General features: G+C 33.5%; 1 protein-coding gene across 1 annotated transcript; it reads right to left on the bottom strand.

The window, feature by feature from the left end:
• Positions 1–4,794: 4,794 nt before the first annotated feature.
• Positions 4,795–8,458, bottom strand: LOC102588417 (receptor-like protein kinase FERONIA). The gene is made up of 2 exons (XM_006341231.2): positions 8,227–8,458; positions 4,795–7,755 (listed from the first exon to the last, which is right to left on the bottom strand). The coding sequence occupies exon 2, from the start codon at positions 7,716–7,718 to the stop codon at positions 5,049–5,051; it is 2,670 nt and encodes an 889-aa protein (XP_006341293.1). The 5' UTR covers positions 7,719–7,755; positions 8,227–8,458; the 3' UTR covers positions 4,795–5,048.
• Positions 8,459–18,694: the final 10,236 nt, after the last annotated feature.

Raw genomic sequence — 18,694 nt, 5'->3', positions numbered from 1 at the left:
CAATATGGAGGAGTAATGCTCATAGTTGACCACTACTAGTTTTGCCAGAATAATACAACGGCAATAACAATTTTGTAACCATCACATAATGGCCAATAATGTCTATGCAAATTGATTAACAGAAATGAGTAATTAGGCACTAATGCCTAACGTTCCAGCAATGAAAATTGTCCACTAACTGCTGAAACATTCATCATTCTTTCTAACTCCAAAATAAAGCAAATTAATATATTAAAAATATTAATATTAAAATGCTAATAAACCAACACTAATTTATTCAATTTAATTTTTGGACTACATTCTATTTTTAGATTTCTTCTTCGCAAATTCTTTTACTGAATGCAGGATGTAGTCAGTGGCGGGTCGATATTATTAGTGGCCTAAAATTAAATTTTAAATGAGATCTTAATTTAAAATATATGTTTTTTTAACTTTTTCAAATGCAAAGTGATAGAATAATTATTTTATAATCTAGTTCTCCTAATGATTTCTTTTCAATTGATAATATACCAAGTCAATTCAATTTCTATTGATATATTGTTGATCTTAAGTAAGATTTGATCAATTTTAATTTTCAAATATTTATTTTAAAAACTTATTGTCGATCAATAATCAAAAGCTCCTTTTGGTAAATTATATTCGATTTTAAACTGTTTTTTTTTTTTGGAATTTTGAATAGTCGGATTCATATTTCTAGTTCACAATTTAAATTTAAATTAATAATTTTTAAAATGCCAATAAAATAAAAATAACAAATACAAGATAAATTTAAAATTAAACTAGAAACTGTAATGATGAAACTTGATTCAAAGAAATTTATTACTAGATTTCAATGTGTTGTTGCTTTTTTGGAATAATTGTGTTCAGCTAAAAATAAGTACTCAATTGACTAAAAACTGAAATGATATAATCTGAGTTAATCAGTTTATACCATTGAAATTCAGTTATATACAAAATGTAACACAAAAGTAATTGATATGAGTTTCGTATTAAATTTTGGAATTTTATTTATTATGGGTTATTAATTGAACACAAATTATATACACAAAATATATTGGTATGAAATTGTGTCCCAATAAATTGGATTATTATACTTTTTATTTATAAAATTTGATATCCATGAGTAAGTTTAGTTTAGTACGTATAAACATTTTATTGTATGAGATAGGTATGAAATTTGACGTCCAACAAATTTGTTAACTATCACACTTTTCATAAATGTTTAGAAAGTGTATAAAAGTTGCTATCTATTAGTAAGTTTGTATAAAGTTAATTTGCTCCTTCCATTTCGTTAATTGTTGACGAACTATGTGAAAAAATTATAGTCTTTTTATTTGTTGGGTTTCAGAGGTGTGAATAGGAAATGAAGGATTGTGATTCTCCTGAAGGGTTGTGCCTTTGTCGAAGGGTTGTGACCTTTATGAAATGTTGTATCTTTTCTAAAGGGTTTTGACCGTTTTAAAGGTTGTGCCTTTTCCAAAGGATTGTGACCTTTCTGAAAGGTTGTCTTTTTTTTCCAAAGAGTTCTGACATTTACCCTTTACTGACTTTCTCTCATTTTTCTGAACCGAATTCTTCCCTTCTTGTGCATACATTTCTTACAAAACAGAATCGATCGATCATGTATGTGTGTCATTTCATTGCTGTCTTTTAGAGTTCGTTGAAATTATTGAAGTTTGAGGTACCACTACTTCTTTAATGGTTAATTTGTTTTATCTTGAGAGGAATTTATCTACAACCTCGAGTACTTGAGGGGATTAAATTTCTCAAGGACACACAGTGAGTTCTGTGGACTCATATACTTCTTTTATTATTTCTAGTTTGCTAATCTGAATACAGGAGATGACACAATTTTAATAAATTATGTTCAGTTTTTAAACATGTTTAGTGAAAATTGACGCAATCAGGTTATACACTCATTTCATACATTAAATGAACACTTTATAATATACACGTTTCAAACACTTTAATGATCTATCATCTAAATTGAAGTCAATTCGGTATCAGAATTGACATTAGATAAAAATTACATGCAGTGAGTTATAAAAAAAGAAATCATTATTTAATGTACGAAATTGGTATATAAACAGATATCAATAGTATTAGTTAAAGTTAACCAGAAAAAATAGATTATATACCTAGTACGTACATGAAATGATACTTTTTAAAAATTTATCATTAATATGCTCTCATTGTATGTCCTTGAAGGACAGAGTCTACGACATGCCTGAAGCATAATAGACTAATTGGTTATAAATAAAATAATTCTTGAAAAAGAGGGAGGAGCAAATGATTAAAATGATCATAATGAGGAGGTACTGTGTTCTTGAAGAGCCTACGACATAACACTTCATGAAACCTCGAGAGGTAGGTACTTGAAAGTAATGAAGTGATGAGATCTCAATAAGTTATAACATATTGTGAACCGATATAAAATGATATAGCGTCGACGATATCTTTGATACAATAGCGTGCAATATTATAAAAAAATACGAGTATTTAAATTCTACGATCTATTAAAACATGCTAACGTGTAAATGTTTAAATGATGCATCTTGGTAAGCGTAAAGCTTATTTGACTTGCAATCTAGACACTAAAAAATGTCATGCATTTAATATTGAATGTTGTCACTTGACAAAAATTGATATAAAAATCAGAAGAATTCAAAATGCTTGAAGCATATACAAATTTTTGAAAAACTTCTTTAAAATCCCCATATGGATTGAATCAATTTAAGAACCTTTTGTATTGTTAAACAAGTTAATAACTTGAATTGAACTCTCGAAGAGTTTTCGAAAGGCAATAAATTATTTCCTTAAAGAAGCTGATGAGGAACTTGGAGAATTCTTTGATCTTGAAGGGATTATTCATAAAAGGGGATAGAACGAAGCACATTTCACCAAATCTCTTCTACACATATGTGCTCCAAAAGAGTGATGATATCAACGTGCAATAAATTTGTTCAAGTAATAATATGACTAATTTATTCACCAAGTCTCTACCAACTTCAACTTTCGAGAAGGTGATGCACAAGCTTGAAATGCGAAGATTCAAGTGTTTGGATTGATGTTCCCTTTAGGGGAAGTTAATACGCGATGTACTCTTTTCCCTCACAAGGTTTTGTGTCATTGATTTTTCCTTGTAAGGTTTTTAGTGAGGCATCTAAGGTGTGTATTATTATATATGTGTACTCTTTTTCCTTCACTAGAATTTTTCCCCATTTGGTTTTATCTAGTAAGATTTTAACGAGGCACATAATCTATCAAATAAACATTTTATGTAGTAAGGTTTTAACGAGACATGTAACGTTATAAACATACTTGTATTATGGTGAATGTTTATTATGTGGAATCCTATGGATAAGAGTAAGGAATCCTAGTTGGAGGCCAAATCAGTTTTCCCCTATAAATAAAGGAATTTTCTTCATTGTAATAAATCTGTGAATATACCACAATCCCCAAATATCCTTTAAGAGGAATAAGAAGTTTTCACTCTACTCCCTACTTTCTCCTTCTTCTTAATTAATAGATTCATAACCGATTTTTTTTATAAAATATAAATTTATGAGTCTAGTTTTATATTTTTAAAAAATTGAAATTTCAAATCATTCTTTTGGAACAATTTGAAATTATGATAATCCCAAATTACATATTCAATCACTCATTTAGAATCGTGATTTGGAATTACAAATTCTAAGTGTTTAATTGGAACAAGATTTAGTACAAGGGTCAAATGAAAATTTTGGGAAAGTTTAAAAGGGCGGCATAACTATAAAACCTTATTTTTACTTACTTGTAACCATGTGTGCGCCTTTACCTACAAAATAATGTTAAAAAATAAATATTATTACATATTTGAAGCGAACAAACGTGAACAAATACACGTAAATATGAGGTACACAAAGCTTGAAATTAAAATGTGTTATGCACTTCTTTTAAAAAAGGCTTAAATATGTCATCAAATTTTAAAAAAAGACTCATCTATACACTCATTTACAATATATATTTTAAACTATATTTTTGCAATGTAAGTTAAGTGATTATATTTTTATGAAATTTTCCCATTTAATTATGGCCACCTAAATAAATTGAATTGGCATATAAGAATCATGTAAGCTATTTCTCAACTAATCAGTTGATTGATCGATAAAATATATTTTATTAAAATCCAATGGAAGTGGTCAGACCTTAATTTGTCAACAACATGGAAGGCACGTCATTTTTTCAATTAAAATAAATCAGCAAAAGACAATTTGTGCCAAGTATATTTTATCCATATTTTGTGATTATAATTACTAGAAAGACATGAATGCCTCTCCATCATGTATGCCACTCAACTTATCCATCCTTTTCAAATTGGTTTACACACTCATCGCCCAACTTTCAAACGTTTATACAAGTACAACTGGCATTAATCAAAATGACAGATAAATAATTAAATAAATCATAAAGTTTAACGCGAAAACATGTAGTGATTGATAAGAAAAGGGGGTTAAACTCCAACCAAAGTCAACGATCATTTTTTGATAATTGAAATGCCTAAATCAATCTACGCGCGCCTCAACTATTCCACCAGACACTAATTAGGAATGGCAACGGAGAAGACAATTCTTATTAGTAGGAATTTCCTTGCAGCAAAATGTCATATAACACTACTATACGTCTATACCTTGCCTTGTTGCATTTGAACCTCTTCTTTCTTTGGGACTAACAACATCTCTTCATTTCATGTTTAGACCAGACAGGAACATATAATAATATACAGAACGATTGATTACTAGCAAGAGATCAGACTGCCATAGTGAACAACCTCTTTATGATCAGTTAATAGTACAACAGAAGATAATTTCACACTTTTTGAGTATTGGTAGATACAACGAGCTTAAACAAAACATATGAATTACAAAATAAATAGTGAGTAAAAGAATAAGGCAGGCAGTACGAGGTAGGAAAAGGAAAAATGGAAAGAAAAAAAAAAGCGACTTGTGCTCTCTGTTAAAGAACATTGCCTTGGCGTGTATTTGCTGCTTTCAAGACATGAGGAGATTTTAACGTCCTTTTGGATTCATGATTTGAGAGAAAACAGCACTAGGTGTTAGCCCATCTGAGTCTTCGCTGGCAAGGCTGCGGCCGCCAATGCTCATAGATATGCCGCTGCTTCTTGAATCAGTCATGCTTGCATCATAACCTGGGGATTCATTTAAATCCTTCTTTCCTTTGCATGTAACATCATCAAACCCTTCTTCAATGTCCATTTTCCCAAAACCCTTCCCACACTCCTCTGCACTCTCCTGAAGTTGCAGAGCAAATTCAAGGTTCCACAGCACATCTCCCATCGACGGCCTGTCTACACCAACATCAGACACACACTTCACTGCTGTTTCTGTAAATTTCTTCAAGCACTCTGGTGCAAGCTTCCCTTTCAGATATGGGTCGATTATCTGGTCAAAAGTCCCCTTCTTGTAGCAATGGAAAGCCCACTCTGCCAAGCTTACTTGCTCCTTTGGAAGAGTTGGGTTCAGAGCTGGCCGAGCACACAAAATCTCAAACAGCACTACACCAAATGAGTAGACATCAGATTTGTCTGTCAGTTGCTGCCTTCTGAAGTATTCTGGATCCAGATATCCAAAACTGCCCTTCACCACCGTACTGACATGGGTGTGATCCAATGTAGGACCTGTTTTAGACAAACCAAAATCAGAAACCTTTGCCACCCACTTCTCATCCAAGAGGATATTAGTGGTCTTCACATCACGGTGGATAATAGTATGCTTGGCACCAGTATGAAGATAGTGCAACCCACGAGCAGCACCAATGCAAATCTCAAGCCTCTGCTTCCATGGTAAAGGAGGCTTCTGGGTCTTATAGAGGTGCTCACGAAGGGTACCATGAGCCATGTAGTCATATACTAGGATCATTTCACAGTTCTCTTCACAATAACCAATCAAAGAAACAAGATGGCGATGGCGAAGTTTTGAGAGCATTTCAATTTCAGTTTGGAATTCATGAACACCTTGCTCGGAGAGAGGATTCCCACGTTTAATAGCAACTTTTGTGCCACCATCAATTTCTCCCTGATATACTTTTCCAAAACCACCAACCCCAAGAAGCAGTGCTTCATCAAAGTTATTGGTGGCTGCCTTGATCTCAGCAAATGAAAAGTGACGACAAAGGTTTGATGGGAGGGACGAAGCATAACTGCCAGTAGTGTTTGTCTTAGCGGAACCAGAAGTATGTGAATTTCCATACAAAGAAAGAGGGAGCCAGCCTGATGGTCCATCACTAGGACTTTGGACCTTCCCACGTTTCCGGCGGCGCATGACAAGGCATACAACTAAACCAATAAGAACTACAGCAGCAATTCCTCCTCCAACGCCTCCACCAATAGCTGATTTATTATTTTTTGATTCACCTGTTTTGGACGGCAGAGGGTCAATATGATCTGGTTCTGCAACTGGAACAGGATTAGGCCCAGCAAGGTTATTATTGGTGTCACTCACTTTGAAAATCTCTATTCCATTCAAAATTGCATCATACCAATTGGATTTTGAAGCAACGTTTGGATGGAGGGCAAGCCAAAGATCCTGCTGTGAAGCCCCACGAGGAACAGAGACCACATAATCCTTGTGAAAAGGAACTCCATTGCCACCAGCCCAAGCAATGACATCCGCTGCAGGTTCTGCAGTCTGATTATTCATGTAGATGACAAACACCCTCTGGTTGACTTTTGTGATATTTTTAGTGATTTCACAGAAATGGAGCCTAACAAGATACGAGAACCCTGAATCAACTGAGAAAACCCAACTCAAATTGAATTGCTCGTTAATTTGAAAAGTTGGACCCATTAACCTAGCTGTCTTATAGACATCAAGTGGGGCAACGTAGGTAGGCTGCCCATTACCATAGCTTATTGTGACATTCTCATCATCGGCAGTATTGGTAACTCCGGTGGCTGCTCCAAAAATATAATTTGAGTCATCACCCCATGACCTAAACATACCAGTATCACCTGATGGTGAGATTACATTGCCTCCCACATTAAGGCGATAAACATTTTCCAAGGCAGTAGAATTGCCAATGATGAAAGAGGATTTCTGACCCACAATGAAGGTATTTCCATCTTCTGTATTATAGATATCAGGGTGTGAAATAATCTCAATCCCATTGACAAACGCAAAGGAGTTTGAAGTATTTGGAGAGGGTGTGAAAGTGATGTTCAAAGTTTCAGATGGCACATTTATTGAGAATTCCTTGGTCAAGTAATCATAGTTGAGGGCTTCAGCAGTTTGTGCTGCACTGAAATTTCTAAGTAAGGTATATTGTCCGGAGGCCACATTGAAGATGGCATTAGTAGCATTTAGCTTGTTGTAAGACGAGGGATAGAAATACAGACGGACAAACTTACGACCAGATGCTACAGGGAAACTATAGGTGAACTCAGACTGGAAAACACGGGCAGACATAAAAGGAACTTGAGGGACAGAGGGCTTTTGATCAGCAGCATCAGAGGTTGATGACTTACTACCCAACATATATTTTGACCCAATATCTGTGCCCCATTTCCGACCATCAGCATCTGGGAGATTGTCAGGACCTCCACAGTTCAACAGAATATCATCACCGGGCACATAATTGGCAGCCAATGTCACATTAACCACAACAGCCAACAACAAAAATGTTGAAACCAAGAAAAAACAGAATTTACTGTCGTCTGCCATTGATGCTGCACAAGCCTATAGTAATCCGCAGAAATCACTGGAACAAAAAAAAAACAGAATTGCAAAAAGAAAGATCAGTTTCCATCTGTTGACCTCCCCTCAATTTTAACCACACAAGGACAAGAAAATCTCATAATCGCATGAACTCCGGAACCTCTTTTTATAAATAAATCTACAAGACCAAAAAACACTAAGTCCAAAATATAAAACTCAGCATCACGATGCAGTATAAGAAGCAGGGGATAGAATAAAGTAGACAGATAAAAGTTTTTAACAGCTAAATGAAAGGCACTCAGTCCAATATAAAGAAAACCCAGCAGAAGTAGCAGCAAATTGCATAAAAATAGAACTTTGGAGCTAAATGATGAAAGGCTGAAAGCGCTCAGTCCAAAATAAAGAAACCAGAGTATCAAGATCCAGCTAAAACAAGCATGAATATGTACATACAACAAAATCTTGGGAGCTAAACAAAAGCATAAACAAGTAGAGGAAGACAAAAAAAGAATACCTTAAAGATGAGGAATAGACAGAGAGATCCAAAAGCAGCAAACTTCAGGCCATTGCTGAGTTGACAAACACCAAAAGAAGTAAATTGAATGCAGCAGTGAGCTGAAGATGAAAGAAGAGAGAGAATAGGGTTTGAGTTTTAGAGAGAGAGCAATGGAGAAGTGAAATTGAAGGAAGATGGTAGTTGCTTGTGAGCTTGATATTAAAAACTCTACTAATTAGTTGGGGTAAATCTAGATTATGAAAATGGAGTAGAAATAACTGAGTCCCAACTACGGCAAGTATAATGACGGCAATACCCTTTAGAGAACGTTGAAATCTCAATTTGCCATTTCTGATTCAATGACAGACTGGGAGTTTTTTAAGGACATAAACGCGTTTGGAGTAGGGACCAAATGGGGAGGTGGCAATTCAATTATTATATTATATTGCTATTTCCTTCTCCCATTCCCACTCTCGAAACCATAAAACGGAATATAACACCATATTTTCATATTGCCAATCATATTATTTTGAAATGAACTACGATTTTTCAGTATATATACTAAATAATATTCTAGTTGCAACTATTGTTTATATGTATTATAATAAATGTGTTTTTTTTAACTTAATCTCATTTGATATATATGTTTTTTAAATTTTGAGTGTGTAATCGTAGATACTTAAACTTCTATAGAATTGAATAAATAGACATACACATCATACATGATAATTCATGTTCTATGTGGCATCTTGTGTGTATTATGTCATGTAGAGCGCAAGTGTCTACTTGCACAACTTTTTTCTAAATATATACTTTATGCACATTCAAAGTTGGAGGCATAAATATCAGTTGAGATCAAGTTAAATGACTCTCAACTGATATCTATGTCTTTCAACTTCGCACGTGCACAAGAATACTTAAATTTATATAAAATTGATTAAATAGATACATATGTCCTACGTAGCATATTACACTTAGGATGCAAAATTGTGATGTAGGACATCACGTATGATGAATGTGTATATTTATGCACGCTCAAAGTTAAAAGACATATAAGTCAGTTGAAATTAATTTAAAGGACATAATTTATATATTATGCTTTTTCAAAATAAACATAACTTTTTTTATTTTAAAAAAAAATGATGAATCGGTATTTAAATTAAACAAACATAATAAAATTGATTGTCCTTTTTTTTATCATTAAAAAAAACAAATTTTATTTGTTGAGGGAGGTACAAATAAATCATTTTCACAAATTGTCCCAAAGTACAAAAGGGTGATAGGAAGAAGTATTATGATTTTGCCATTTACGCGTTGCTCTCTTTTTTATGAATAAATATATCGGGGGGAGTGTTGCTGAGTTGTAACAAGCTATAAAGGAGATGGGTCCCATAGCCAAGTTGTTTAGCCGTCAATCATGTGCTCACTGGGACCTACCACTAATTTATTCGGTGCATTTTTCCTTATTTACCCTTTTTCATTTCAATTTGCGCAAAAGCCCATACAATGAGACTGGCCTTGTAAAATCAAAAATGAACACCACCTTCTTGGCTACATCATTGGATATCCCAACCATAAAATGGGTTCTAAGTGAAGCCCCGGTGGAATTTAGAAACAACGGCCTAATTATATAAGAAGTCCTACCACATATATTATTCTTTTTATAATTTAAAATAAGGAAAGACATAAATTTCATCTTGAACTTGTCTTGAAAAATCAGTTGCACGTTTAAATTATTAGGACAATCCACTACACACATTTACTACTTAAAAGTGAATTTAATATCACCGTAGGACGTGTAACACCACTCTTATGTGGTGTATTACACTCGCTGCCACATCAGCGATACGTCAACGCCTTGTCAGAAATTATAATCTTTTACATTCTTTTTGTTTTTTTCTTTATTAATTAATTTTTCTTTTGTTGATTATGTTTTACACTAATTAATTATTTATTAATTAGTAAAATTCTCTAATAATTATATCTTCTTCATAGCAAATTGCAAAGAAGAAGCTTTCTACAATGGCTGCCAAGAAAACTTTCTGAAATTCGAAGTTGATCCGTGGAGTGGAAGAATTTCTTCCGTTCCAAAATGGACCACAAGAAGACTACTTCTGTTTCTTGCCAGAGGCGTATCCAGGATTTCGGCTAGATGGGTACACGATTACGAAAAAATGTATCTTAAATATAAATTTGATCGATTTGACTTTTAGTTTGTAATATGAACCATTAAAGTTTAAAAATTATAGGTCTAAAATATATAAAACTACTAGATTTAAATTTTAATATACACATTTGATTTAATTATATAAAAAATTTATAATGCTAAATTTTTTAGGAATTCTCAATGTAACACACTTGAAAATTTTGAAAGAATAAAGGAAAAAAACAAACAAAAATTAGTTGAAACGACAAAAGTGTAATTGATAACCACTTGGAAAAGTGTTACTCAAAGAGACAAGATAGATATAAGATTTAAATTTTTATCTCTCACTTAGAGAAGTGCACCCAATCATCATCGCATTATTATATGATACTTTGAACATGAGTTCACACATCTATATTCACTTTCCTAACCCTCGGAGAATTCTATCCTTAGTCTAATGAAAACACATTAGGAAAATGGTAATTTTAGATCCCTTGTTCCCTTAGGATTAATTATAACACTATTATATATGATCTAGAGAGGGGAGCATGGGTTCACGTGAACCCAGGGCACCCCCTCTAGATATGCCTCTGTTTCTTGCATTGATTTGACCATGAAAATTGAGCTTCCAATTGCAAATATTTTTCAAATCCGGACATATTAGTTTTTCTTTTTATATGTCCATCATGAAGGTTTATTAAAAGATAGGAATAATAGGAAAATAATTTCCTTCCCCTTTTCAATCGATCGTTCATCTTGCTTACTCAAAAAATCTCACCATAGATCCACGACAGAGAAACCCCCAAAATTTTACCTCGCCGATGATATGAACAAACACAAATCAAAACCCACACATCTTAAGTCACTGAATACTGTTTTGATATCTTGCTAGAAGGTTTATGGGTATAAAAGTAGTGGTTTTGAAGTAACTTGATACTACATTGCTTCTTGTTACTGATTCATTTAAGCTTATTTGGTGTGAAGAAGATGAGAAGGGTGGGATATGAAGAAGAAGAAGAAGAAGAGATGTGGGGTGTGGGGAATAAAGAGAATTTTGATTTTTTTAATTTCTTTTTTACTTTAATAATTATCTGACGCGCATGATTTGTTTTCTTTTTTTTATTTTATTTTGCCAGGTCAGTTTTAAGGGGTAATAAATTCACTTTTAAATAGTATGAGTGTGTAATAGATCATCATGATAGTTTAAGTGTGTAACTGACTTTTCGGTACAAGTTTGGAAGAAAAATCTATGCATTTTCTCTTTAAAATAATTATATATCATATTTCAAGTGAGATGCATCATACATTTCTCTTCTTCTTTCTCTCTCTCCCCCACTCTTTCTACTCTCTCCCCTCGCTTGCTCTTTTTATGCACGAATACATTAGTAAATGTATAAATGTAATTATTAATGTCAGATACATGCATCTTTGATAGATACATTCTATATATTTTTTATACTAGATACATTCTAAAACATTGATACATAGGGAGAGAAGAGAAAGAGATAGGAGAGACGAGTGAAAGAGTCGACATGTATTTTTGATACTAGATACATGTATCTTTGTTTTGATACTAGGTACATTAAGAAATACAGATACATAGGAAGAGATACAAACGAGAGAGCCTACATGTATCTTTACTTTGATACCAGATACACTCTGAAATATAGATACATAGGGAGATAGGGGAGTGAAAGAGTATACATATATCTTTGATACTAGATAGATGATCTTTACTTTCATACGAGATATATACTGAAATACAGATACACAAGGAGAGAGGCGAATGAGAGAAGAAGAAAGGTGAGTGAGAGAGATAGTATATCCCAGATACGTGATTTACACTTGGATATCTGAAACAAATTGCACCTAATTAAATCCACATGCATCTGGTGAAGGAAAAGTGATACAGAAGGTAATTTTCAAAATTGATGTGAGAGCACATAATTAAGACTTAAAGTAATGAAATTTATAGTTTTTTTTAATTTTACGGTGAGAGAGGCACAACCAAAAATTTGTGTGAGGATCTATTATATTTTTAACACATAAAATAGTGGTCCCATCTGCCTTCTTTTCCATATGAAAATAATGAACAATAAATTGTATTAAGTAAATATAAATTATTTATTTATGTAATAAATCTAAATGCGACAAATTTATGAACTTACTTTTCCTTTTCTCAATCGTTGTATTCGTGTGAATATCTTCTCTTCTAAAGTTTCAAATCGAAAAATGAGAATTTATTCGTCAATAAACCTTATTTGGTACATATACAACTATATATTACTAATTATGAGCAACTAGGAGTACCTTTGCATATTTTTTGGATATTTGAAATAAACTATACCTAATTAAACCTATATATATCTGACGAAGGAAAAGTGGTACATAAGGTAATTTTCAAAATTAATGTGAGAGGACGTAATTAAGATCTAAACTAATAGAATTTATGTTATTTTTAAAAAAAATTACAGCGAAAGAGGCATAACCAAAAAGGTGCGTGAGGATCTATTATATTTTTAACACATAAAAATAGTGGTCCCATCTGCCTTGGTTTCGTTTCCAAATGAAAGTAATGAATAAAATAGAGAATGTTTATATAATTCATGTGAGTTTATCAAGCAAAATAAATTGTATTAAGTAAATATAAATTTATTTGTTTGTGTAATAAATCTAAATGCAACAAATTTATAAACTTACTTTTCCTTTTCTCAATCATTGTATTTGTGCAAATATCTTCTCTTCTAAAGTTTAAAATTGAAAAATTGAGAATTTATTCGTCAATAAACCTTATTTTGGTGAAAAAATTTATGATGATTGAGGGATAAGTATGAAGTAGCATACAAAAGTTGTATGAGTCTCCTTTCACAATTTGACAAGTAGATTATTGGGTCCCATTTTCAAAAAAATGGACCAAAGTTTCTTCTCTCTTACTTTTTAACTTTTTCCCATTACTTTAACTTTTCAACTTTTTTTTTTAACCATTATTTCAATTTTTGCTATTTTCCTTATCTTTAAATAATTTTAAAAGTACAAAATTTAGCTTAATTCATCGTACTCCTAACATTTGGTATTATTTATCTATCCTATATTAACTATCTAAATTACTAAAAATAATTACTAAAAGTATTTATCAATTAACAAAATTAAACTATAATTTTTTTTATTTTCATTACCCTAGCAATTATTCTTTTTGAAAGTATAAAAATATATCTTAAAGAGTAAATTAGTAAATTATAATTTTTATTAATAATTTCTTAAAGAACGTGTAAAAAAAAGTAAATATATGGTTGAAAGAAAAGGAACCTACTGATCATGGTCTAAATCACATTTTTCTACCAATGCTAAGTGTCATATTTTGTTGAATAATACGTGTGAATCGTTTAATAGTATGATACTTGATGCTTGAGACAAGCCAATCATCACTTTGTTGAAAAAACTAAGATATCTTCTTATGGCAAGATTACAAGCTAGCAGGGATAAAACTGGTAGATGGAATTTGGATGATATTTTTCCTCAGATCAAGAGTATTCTGCAAAAAAATGAAAAAGATGATGCTGGTTAATTTTATCTCTAAAAAATCGAATGAATGGAACTTTGAAATTCTTGACGCAAGTGAGAGCAACATTTTTGCTCTGGACCTTGCTGGCAGAAAATGTAGCTTTAGAAAATGGACCATTACAGGAATCTCTTGCAAGCATTCTATTTTAGCTATTTGACATAAAAATGACGAGGTTATTAATTATGTGTGAAAATGTAAAAGTGAATTCATGAACCAGCTATTCTTTCAATAAATGGTTCATAGTTGTGGCCTAAATCAGGCAAGTCCCTCCTTTGCCTCCAATCTATTCAAGACAAGATAAGTCAGGAAGAAAGTAAAATTTGAGAAGAAAAGAACAAGATAAACTAGAAACAAGTAGAACTAAGTTGAAGAAGAAGCAAACATCAGTTAACTGTAGTCGATGTCACAAGCTTGGCCATAATACGAGAACTTGCAAGTTTAACTAAGTACAGTCAGAAGGAGGAGTTTTTGAGTTAGCTTTTTGGTACCTGAAAAGTTGCTGGTAAATATTTTTATATGCTAACTAAGTTAGCTTGGAATCTTAAAAGAATCTGATTTTTTTCCTTCTACAGTTAGAAGTACAAATTTTATCCATGATGATAATGTTGCGTCGTCCGACATGAATATTTTACATGGTATCTTTTTTATTTGGTCACACCTACTCTCTCTTTTTTGGGGTTTATATCTTAGTTTATGGTGACTTTATATTTTTCAGATGGATTGCTATTTTGAAGTGACTATATTTTTTGTTGGTTGTTTGATAACTGATTGAAGTGAAGAATTTTTTGAGTTTTTATCGCTAGCTGGTTGAAGTGAAGATATTTTGTTGGTTTCATGCTAGTAGCTGGTTGACGTGAAGATATTAAAAATTAACTTTAGTATTTCTTTTGTTGCTTTTATTCATATTTTCAACCAACACTCGTCCACACCCATTATTTTTCTACATTATCCAGCCATAAATTCCTCAGCAAAAAAAATGTAGATTACTTGAAATCTATATGACACTACTAGAAATTGGGCCTACAACAACGATACATATGGCAACGGTTCAAATTTCGTTGCCATAAAGGTCGTATTGCAATGGTTTCACCTGTTGCATAAGATACATGACGATATTGGTATATCATACTGTCACGCCCCAAACTCGAGGGGCACAACTGGCTCCTAATGCCAAAACTCAGGCCCGAGCCGACCTTGCTGAACCATTTGCTACTAGCGCATGGCAGCCACACGCAATTAAGAAATCAAACAAGTATATCTCAGCTTAAAACTAAGCCATCGGCCGGCAAGGCCCCTGTCAACTAATCTATAAAAGAAACAGCTACTCCCAGGAGATCATATAAATAAATAGCCAACTAGCACAAAAGGCCTGATTGGGCCGTCGAGGCTACCATGATATCTATACCAAAACTAAAAGCAAGTATATATCAATACAATACATCAGACAGCTCACAAGCTTTCGCAAACCAACAACATAGGTCAGCATGGCCATAACGTAGCTATAAACCCCACACACTAGTCTGCAAGCCTCTAAGAGTAGTAAAGATTGGTGGGACAGGGCCCCAACCTACCCATAAAGATATATACAACAAAAGGTAACAAACCTCCCAACTTTGGCAGCTCCGGAGGCAAGAGGATAGCCAACTGGATAAAAGTCAATCCTGTTGCTGAGGAGGTCTACTCAGTCATCTTTCAGGACCTGCATGCATGAATGTACCACCTACTCAGGCCCCCATAAGCCCGGAAGGTGCCAATCAGTCTATGTACCCATATCGATAGTCCCCTAGCCCTGTAGGCAATCACATAGCCCTCTTAGGCATTAATATAGCCTTGTAGGTAGCACATAGCTCTCTTAGGCATCAACATATCTTATAGACAACTCATAGCCCTCTTAGGCAACAACATGGCCCTGCAGGAAGCATATAGCCTTCTTAGGCGTCAATATAGCCCTGTAGGCAACTCATAGGCCTTCTAGGTACAATATAGCCCCGTAGGCAACTCATAACCCTGTTAGGCATCCATATAGCCCTGTAGGCAGAACATAGCCCTTCTAGGCATAGATCACATTCCTGCAGCTAACCACAATAGCCCCAACGACAGTAATAACAATCCAACCGCTAAAAGCGAGAAATTTAGTTATAAGCAACCTATACAAATAGCCTCTAAGTCGTGTCCAACATAGGGACGCTACTAACTGAATAAGAATCCCGACAAGGGAGGATTATATCAACTCAAGCAGCCAACAATCAACAATCAACAATCACGGCTACAAGTATATCAAGGATAACAACCCAAATGCATTGCTTCTAAGCTTTAAGGAAACATGCCGTAAGTAGGGAATAGCCTTAACATACCTTTTTCGCTAAATTCACGTGGCCTAACGACCTTTACTCAATACTCCCTCGATACCACAACAAGGTAGGACTATAATCAACACACAAAAATAAAAGATACCATGAAAATACGATAAAATATAATGTAATTTCCGTCGCAAATTAGCTATTTGCTGCTTATAAAAGCTAGAGCCGATGAAAAGAAGGGTCTTACCTCGATCTTAAGGTCGTAATACGCTTCAAAACCTTCAAATATATCCAAACCCTTGCTGTCCCAACACTAAAGTGTGATATGCTACGCAATTGATAAAACAAATTATACCACGATGATGAGCCCAACGCGTAGAACAACTTTCGTCAAGGACTTAAGTCGAGAAAATCTATATTTCACTTGATCCTAGAAATGAGTTTCTCTAATTTTCTCTGTTTTTTTTAAGCTTAAAAATGGAGAAAAAGGACGAAGGAGAAGATATATGTAACATTCCACCGACTAGGGCCCACCTCACGTGCCTGCTTGCGCAGTCCTACGAAAATACAAATATCTCTCTATTCTGAAGTCGTATGAACAAACGGTTTGATGCGTTGGAAACTAGACTCGTAGACCTTCGATTTCATAGCTCGCGGGGACCATAAATCTTAATAGATTGGGAGAAAACGTCCGAGACATTTGACTCAAATTTCAGACAAATCTTTAAAAAGGAATATACGGTAACTTTCGCCAACTTTATTTTGTCACTTACCTAACTTCAAAACTTGAGATACCACACTTGAACACTTAAAATATCACATAACACATCATTTTTAATTATTACTCACCCTCATTGTCTTTCCACGAAGATATGAGTTAATTTAGACGTTTTGAATAGTCGGGGTGTTACACATATTATCCAAACCGTTGCAATTAAGAAAAAACTGTTGCCATAGAGTTGGTAGTGCAACGGTTGTGCCCAACCATTGCAATAGATTAGATATAGCAACAATATGTATATCTATAGCAACGCTTAGTTTTTCCCTCGTTATTTTTCTCCAATTTCACTAAACCCCGCGCACGCTAAAAGATTTACCAATATAATATTTTTCTTTTCCTAAAAACTACATATACAAAAAGAATAAATATTCCAGTAAAAACCCTTCAGTTCTCTTCATCGATGTCATTAGTATACAAAAAGCCCTAAAAATTTTCTAAGCAGCGGTGTAATTTTCCGACCGGCGTATCCATTCCTCAGTTCTGTAAAAACTTTTGGCAAGCATCGTCTTCATCAGCTCAAAACACCATTGTCAATTTCTTCCTGCGCTAGCTAGATGTTCCAATCCCTAAAATCGCTGGTGTGAGTTAGAACCCTAAAACTCCTAAATTTTGCTGCCCGATTCACTACACGACTTCTCAGAGCCGTAAGTTTAGGTTATCTTCCCTATTTTCTCATGTATGTTTTGGATTTAGCTCTTAATTTGAGGTTATCCTCTTTGAACTATGAATTCACTTGGGTTAATTATGTGAACAACATATTTTTAATAGTTTGTGGAAGAAAAACGTTGAATATTATTGAAGGTACGTTCTTATTTCTTAAAATTATTGAGTTTGTGGATGTTCATATAGATTTTCAATTAAAGATTTAGTCTGCGTTAAGTTGATGCATCTAATAAAATATCAATACACTATTGTTTATATGTTTGAACTTTGGCTTCCTATTGTAAAGTTTTTTTCAATTGTACTTGTATGAAGATAGAAATCTGCCATGAATGAGTAGTGTTTTGACGTAAATTTGAGAAATTTATTATAATATCTAATTGTTGGTTGGTGTTGTGATATGAGAGTTTTGGGCCAAAAACATCCTTTAACTATATCTAAAACTTAATGTACATCCTTTAACTAGCATAGTTAACAAAAATCATCCTTTATGTATTCGAAACTTAGCAAAACTCATCCTTCCGTTTAACACTCGTTAAAAAACCAACAGACACCATCCCATGTGCATGACGCATGATTCCAAGCACCCCAGAAACCAGCCTGTTAGACTAGCCATAAGTCATTTTCCCTAATTGCTTCTTCTTTTGGACAACTAAAGTTTTTCTAGGTTAAGCTCTTTCATGTGTCCATTTTAGGAAGAAAGAGAGGCATGAGACAAATTAAAAATGGGAGGGGAGTGTTTGCAGGCATATAATCAGAAAATTAAAGTTGTAGTTGTTTTGAAAAAAACTGAGACATGTAAGAAATTAAGGTTTATGCAATTTGTTGATGGTCGCCGGTAATTGAAGAAGTTGTACAGTAAGAATTTCATTTGTTGGGTTTTGTGAAAATGGAGAGAGTGAAAATACATATTAAAATAGCATGGAAAGAACGTTTTGGTGCTAAACTTTAATGGTCAGAAAGCATAAAAAAATGCAAGAACAAGTAATAGATGAAGAGAATCTTTGATTTGCATTCTTAAAAAAGTTGGAAAAATA

The sequence above is a fragment of the Solanum tuberosum genome, unplaced genomic scaffold (genome assembly GCF_000226075.1).
Source record: "Solanum tuberosum cultivar DM 1-3 516 R44 unplaced genomic scaffold, SolTub_3.0 scf00023, whole genome shotgun sequence".
Taxonomy (NCBI): domain Eukaryota; kingdom Viridiplantae; phylum Streptophyta; class Magnoliopsida; order Solanales; family Solanaceae; genus Solanum; species Solanum tuberosum.
The sequence above is the reverse complement of the archived record's forward strand: the minus strand, read 5'-3'. Positions and strand labels throughout refer to the sequence as shown.

Bases quoted from the DNA above. Each gene is read 5' to 3' on its own strand.
- LOC102588417 (XM_006341231.2), bottom strand. From the start codon at position 7,718: ATGGCAGACGACAGTAAATTCTGTTTTTTCTTGGTTTCAACATTTTTG.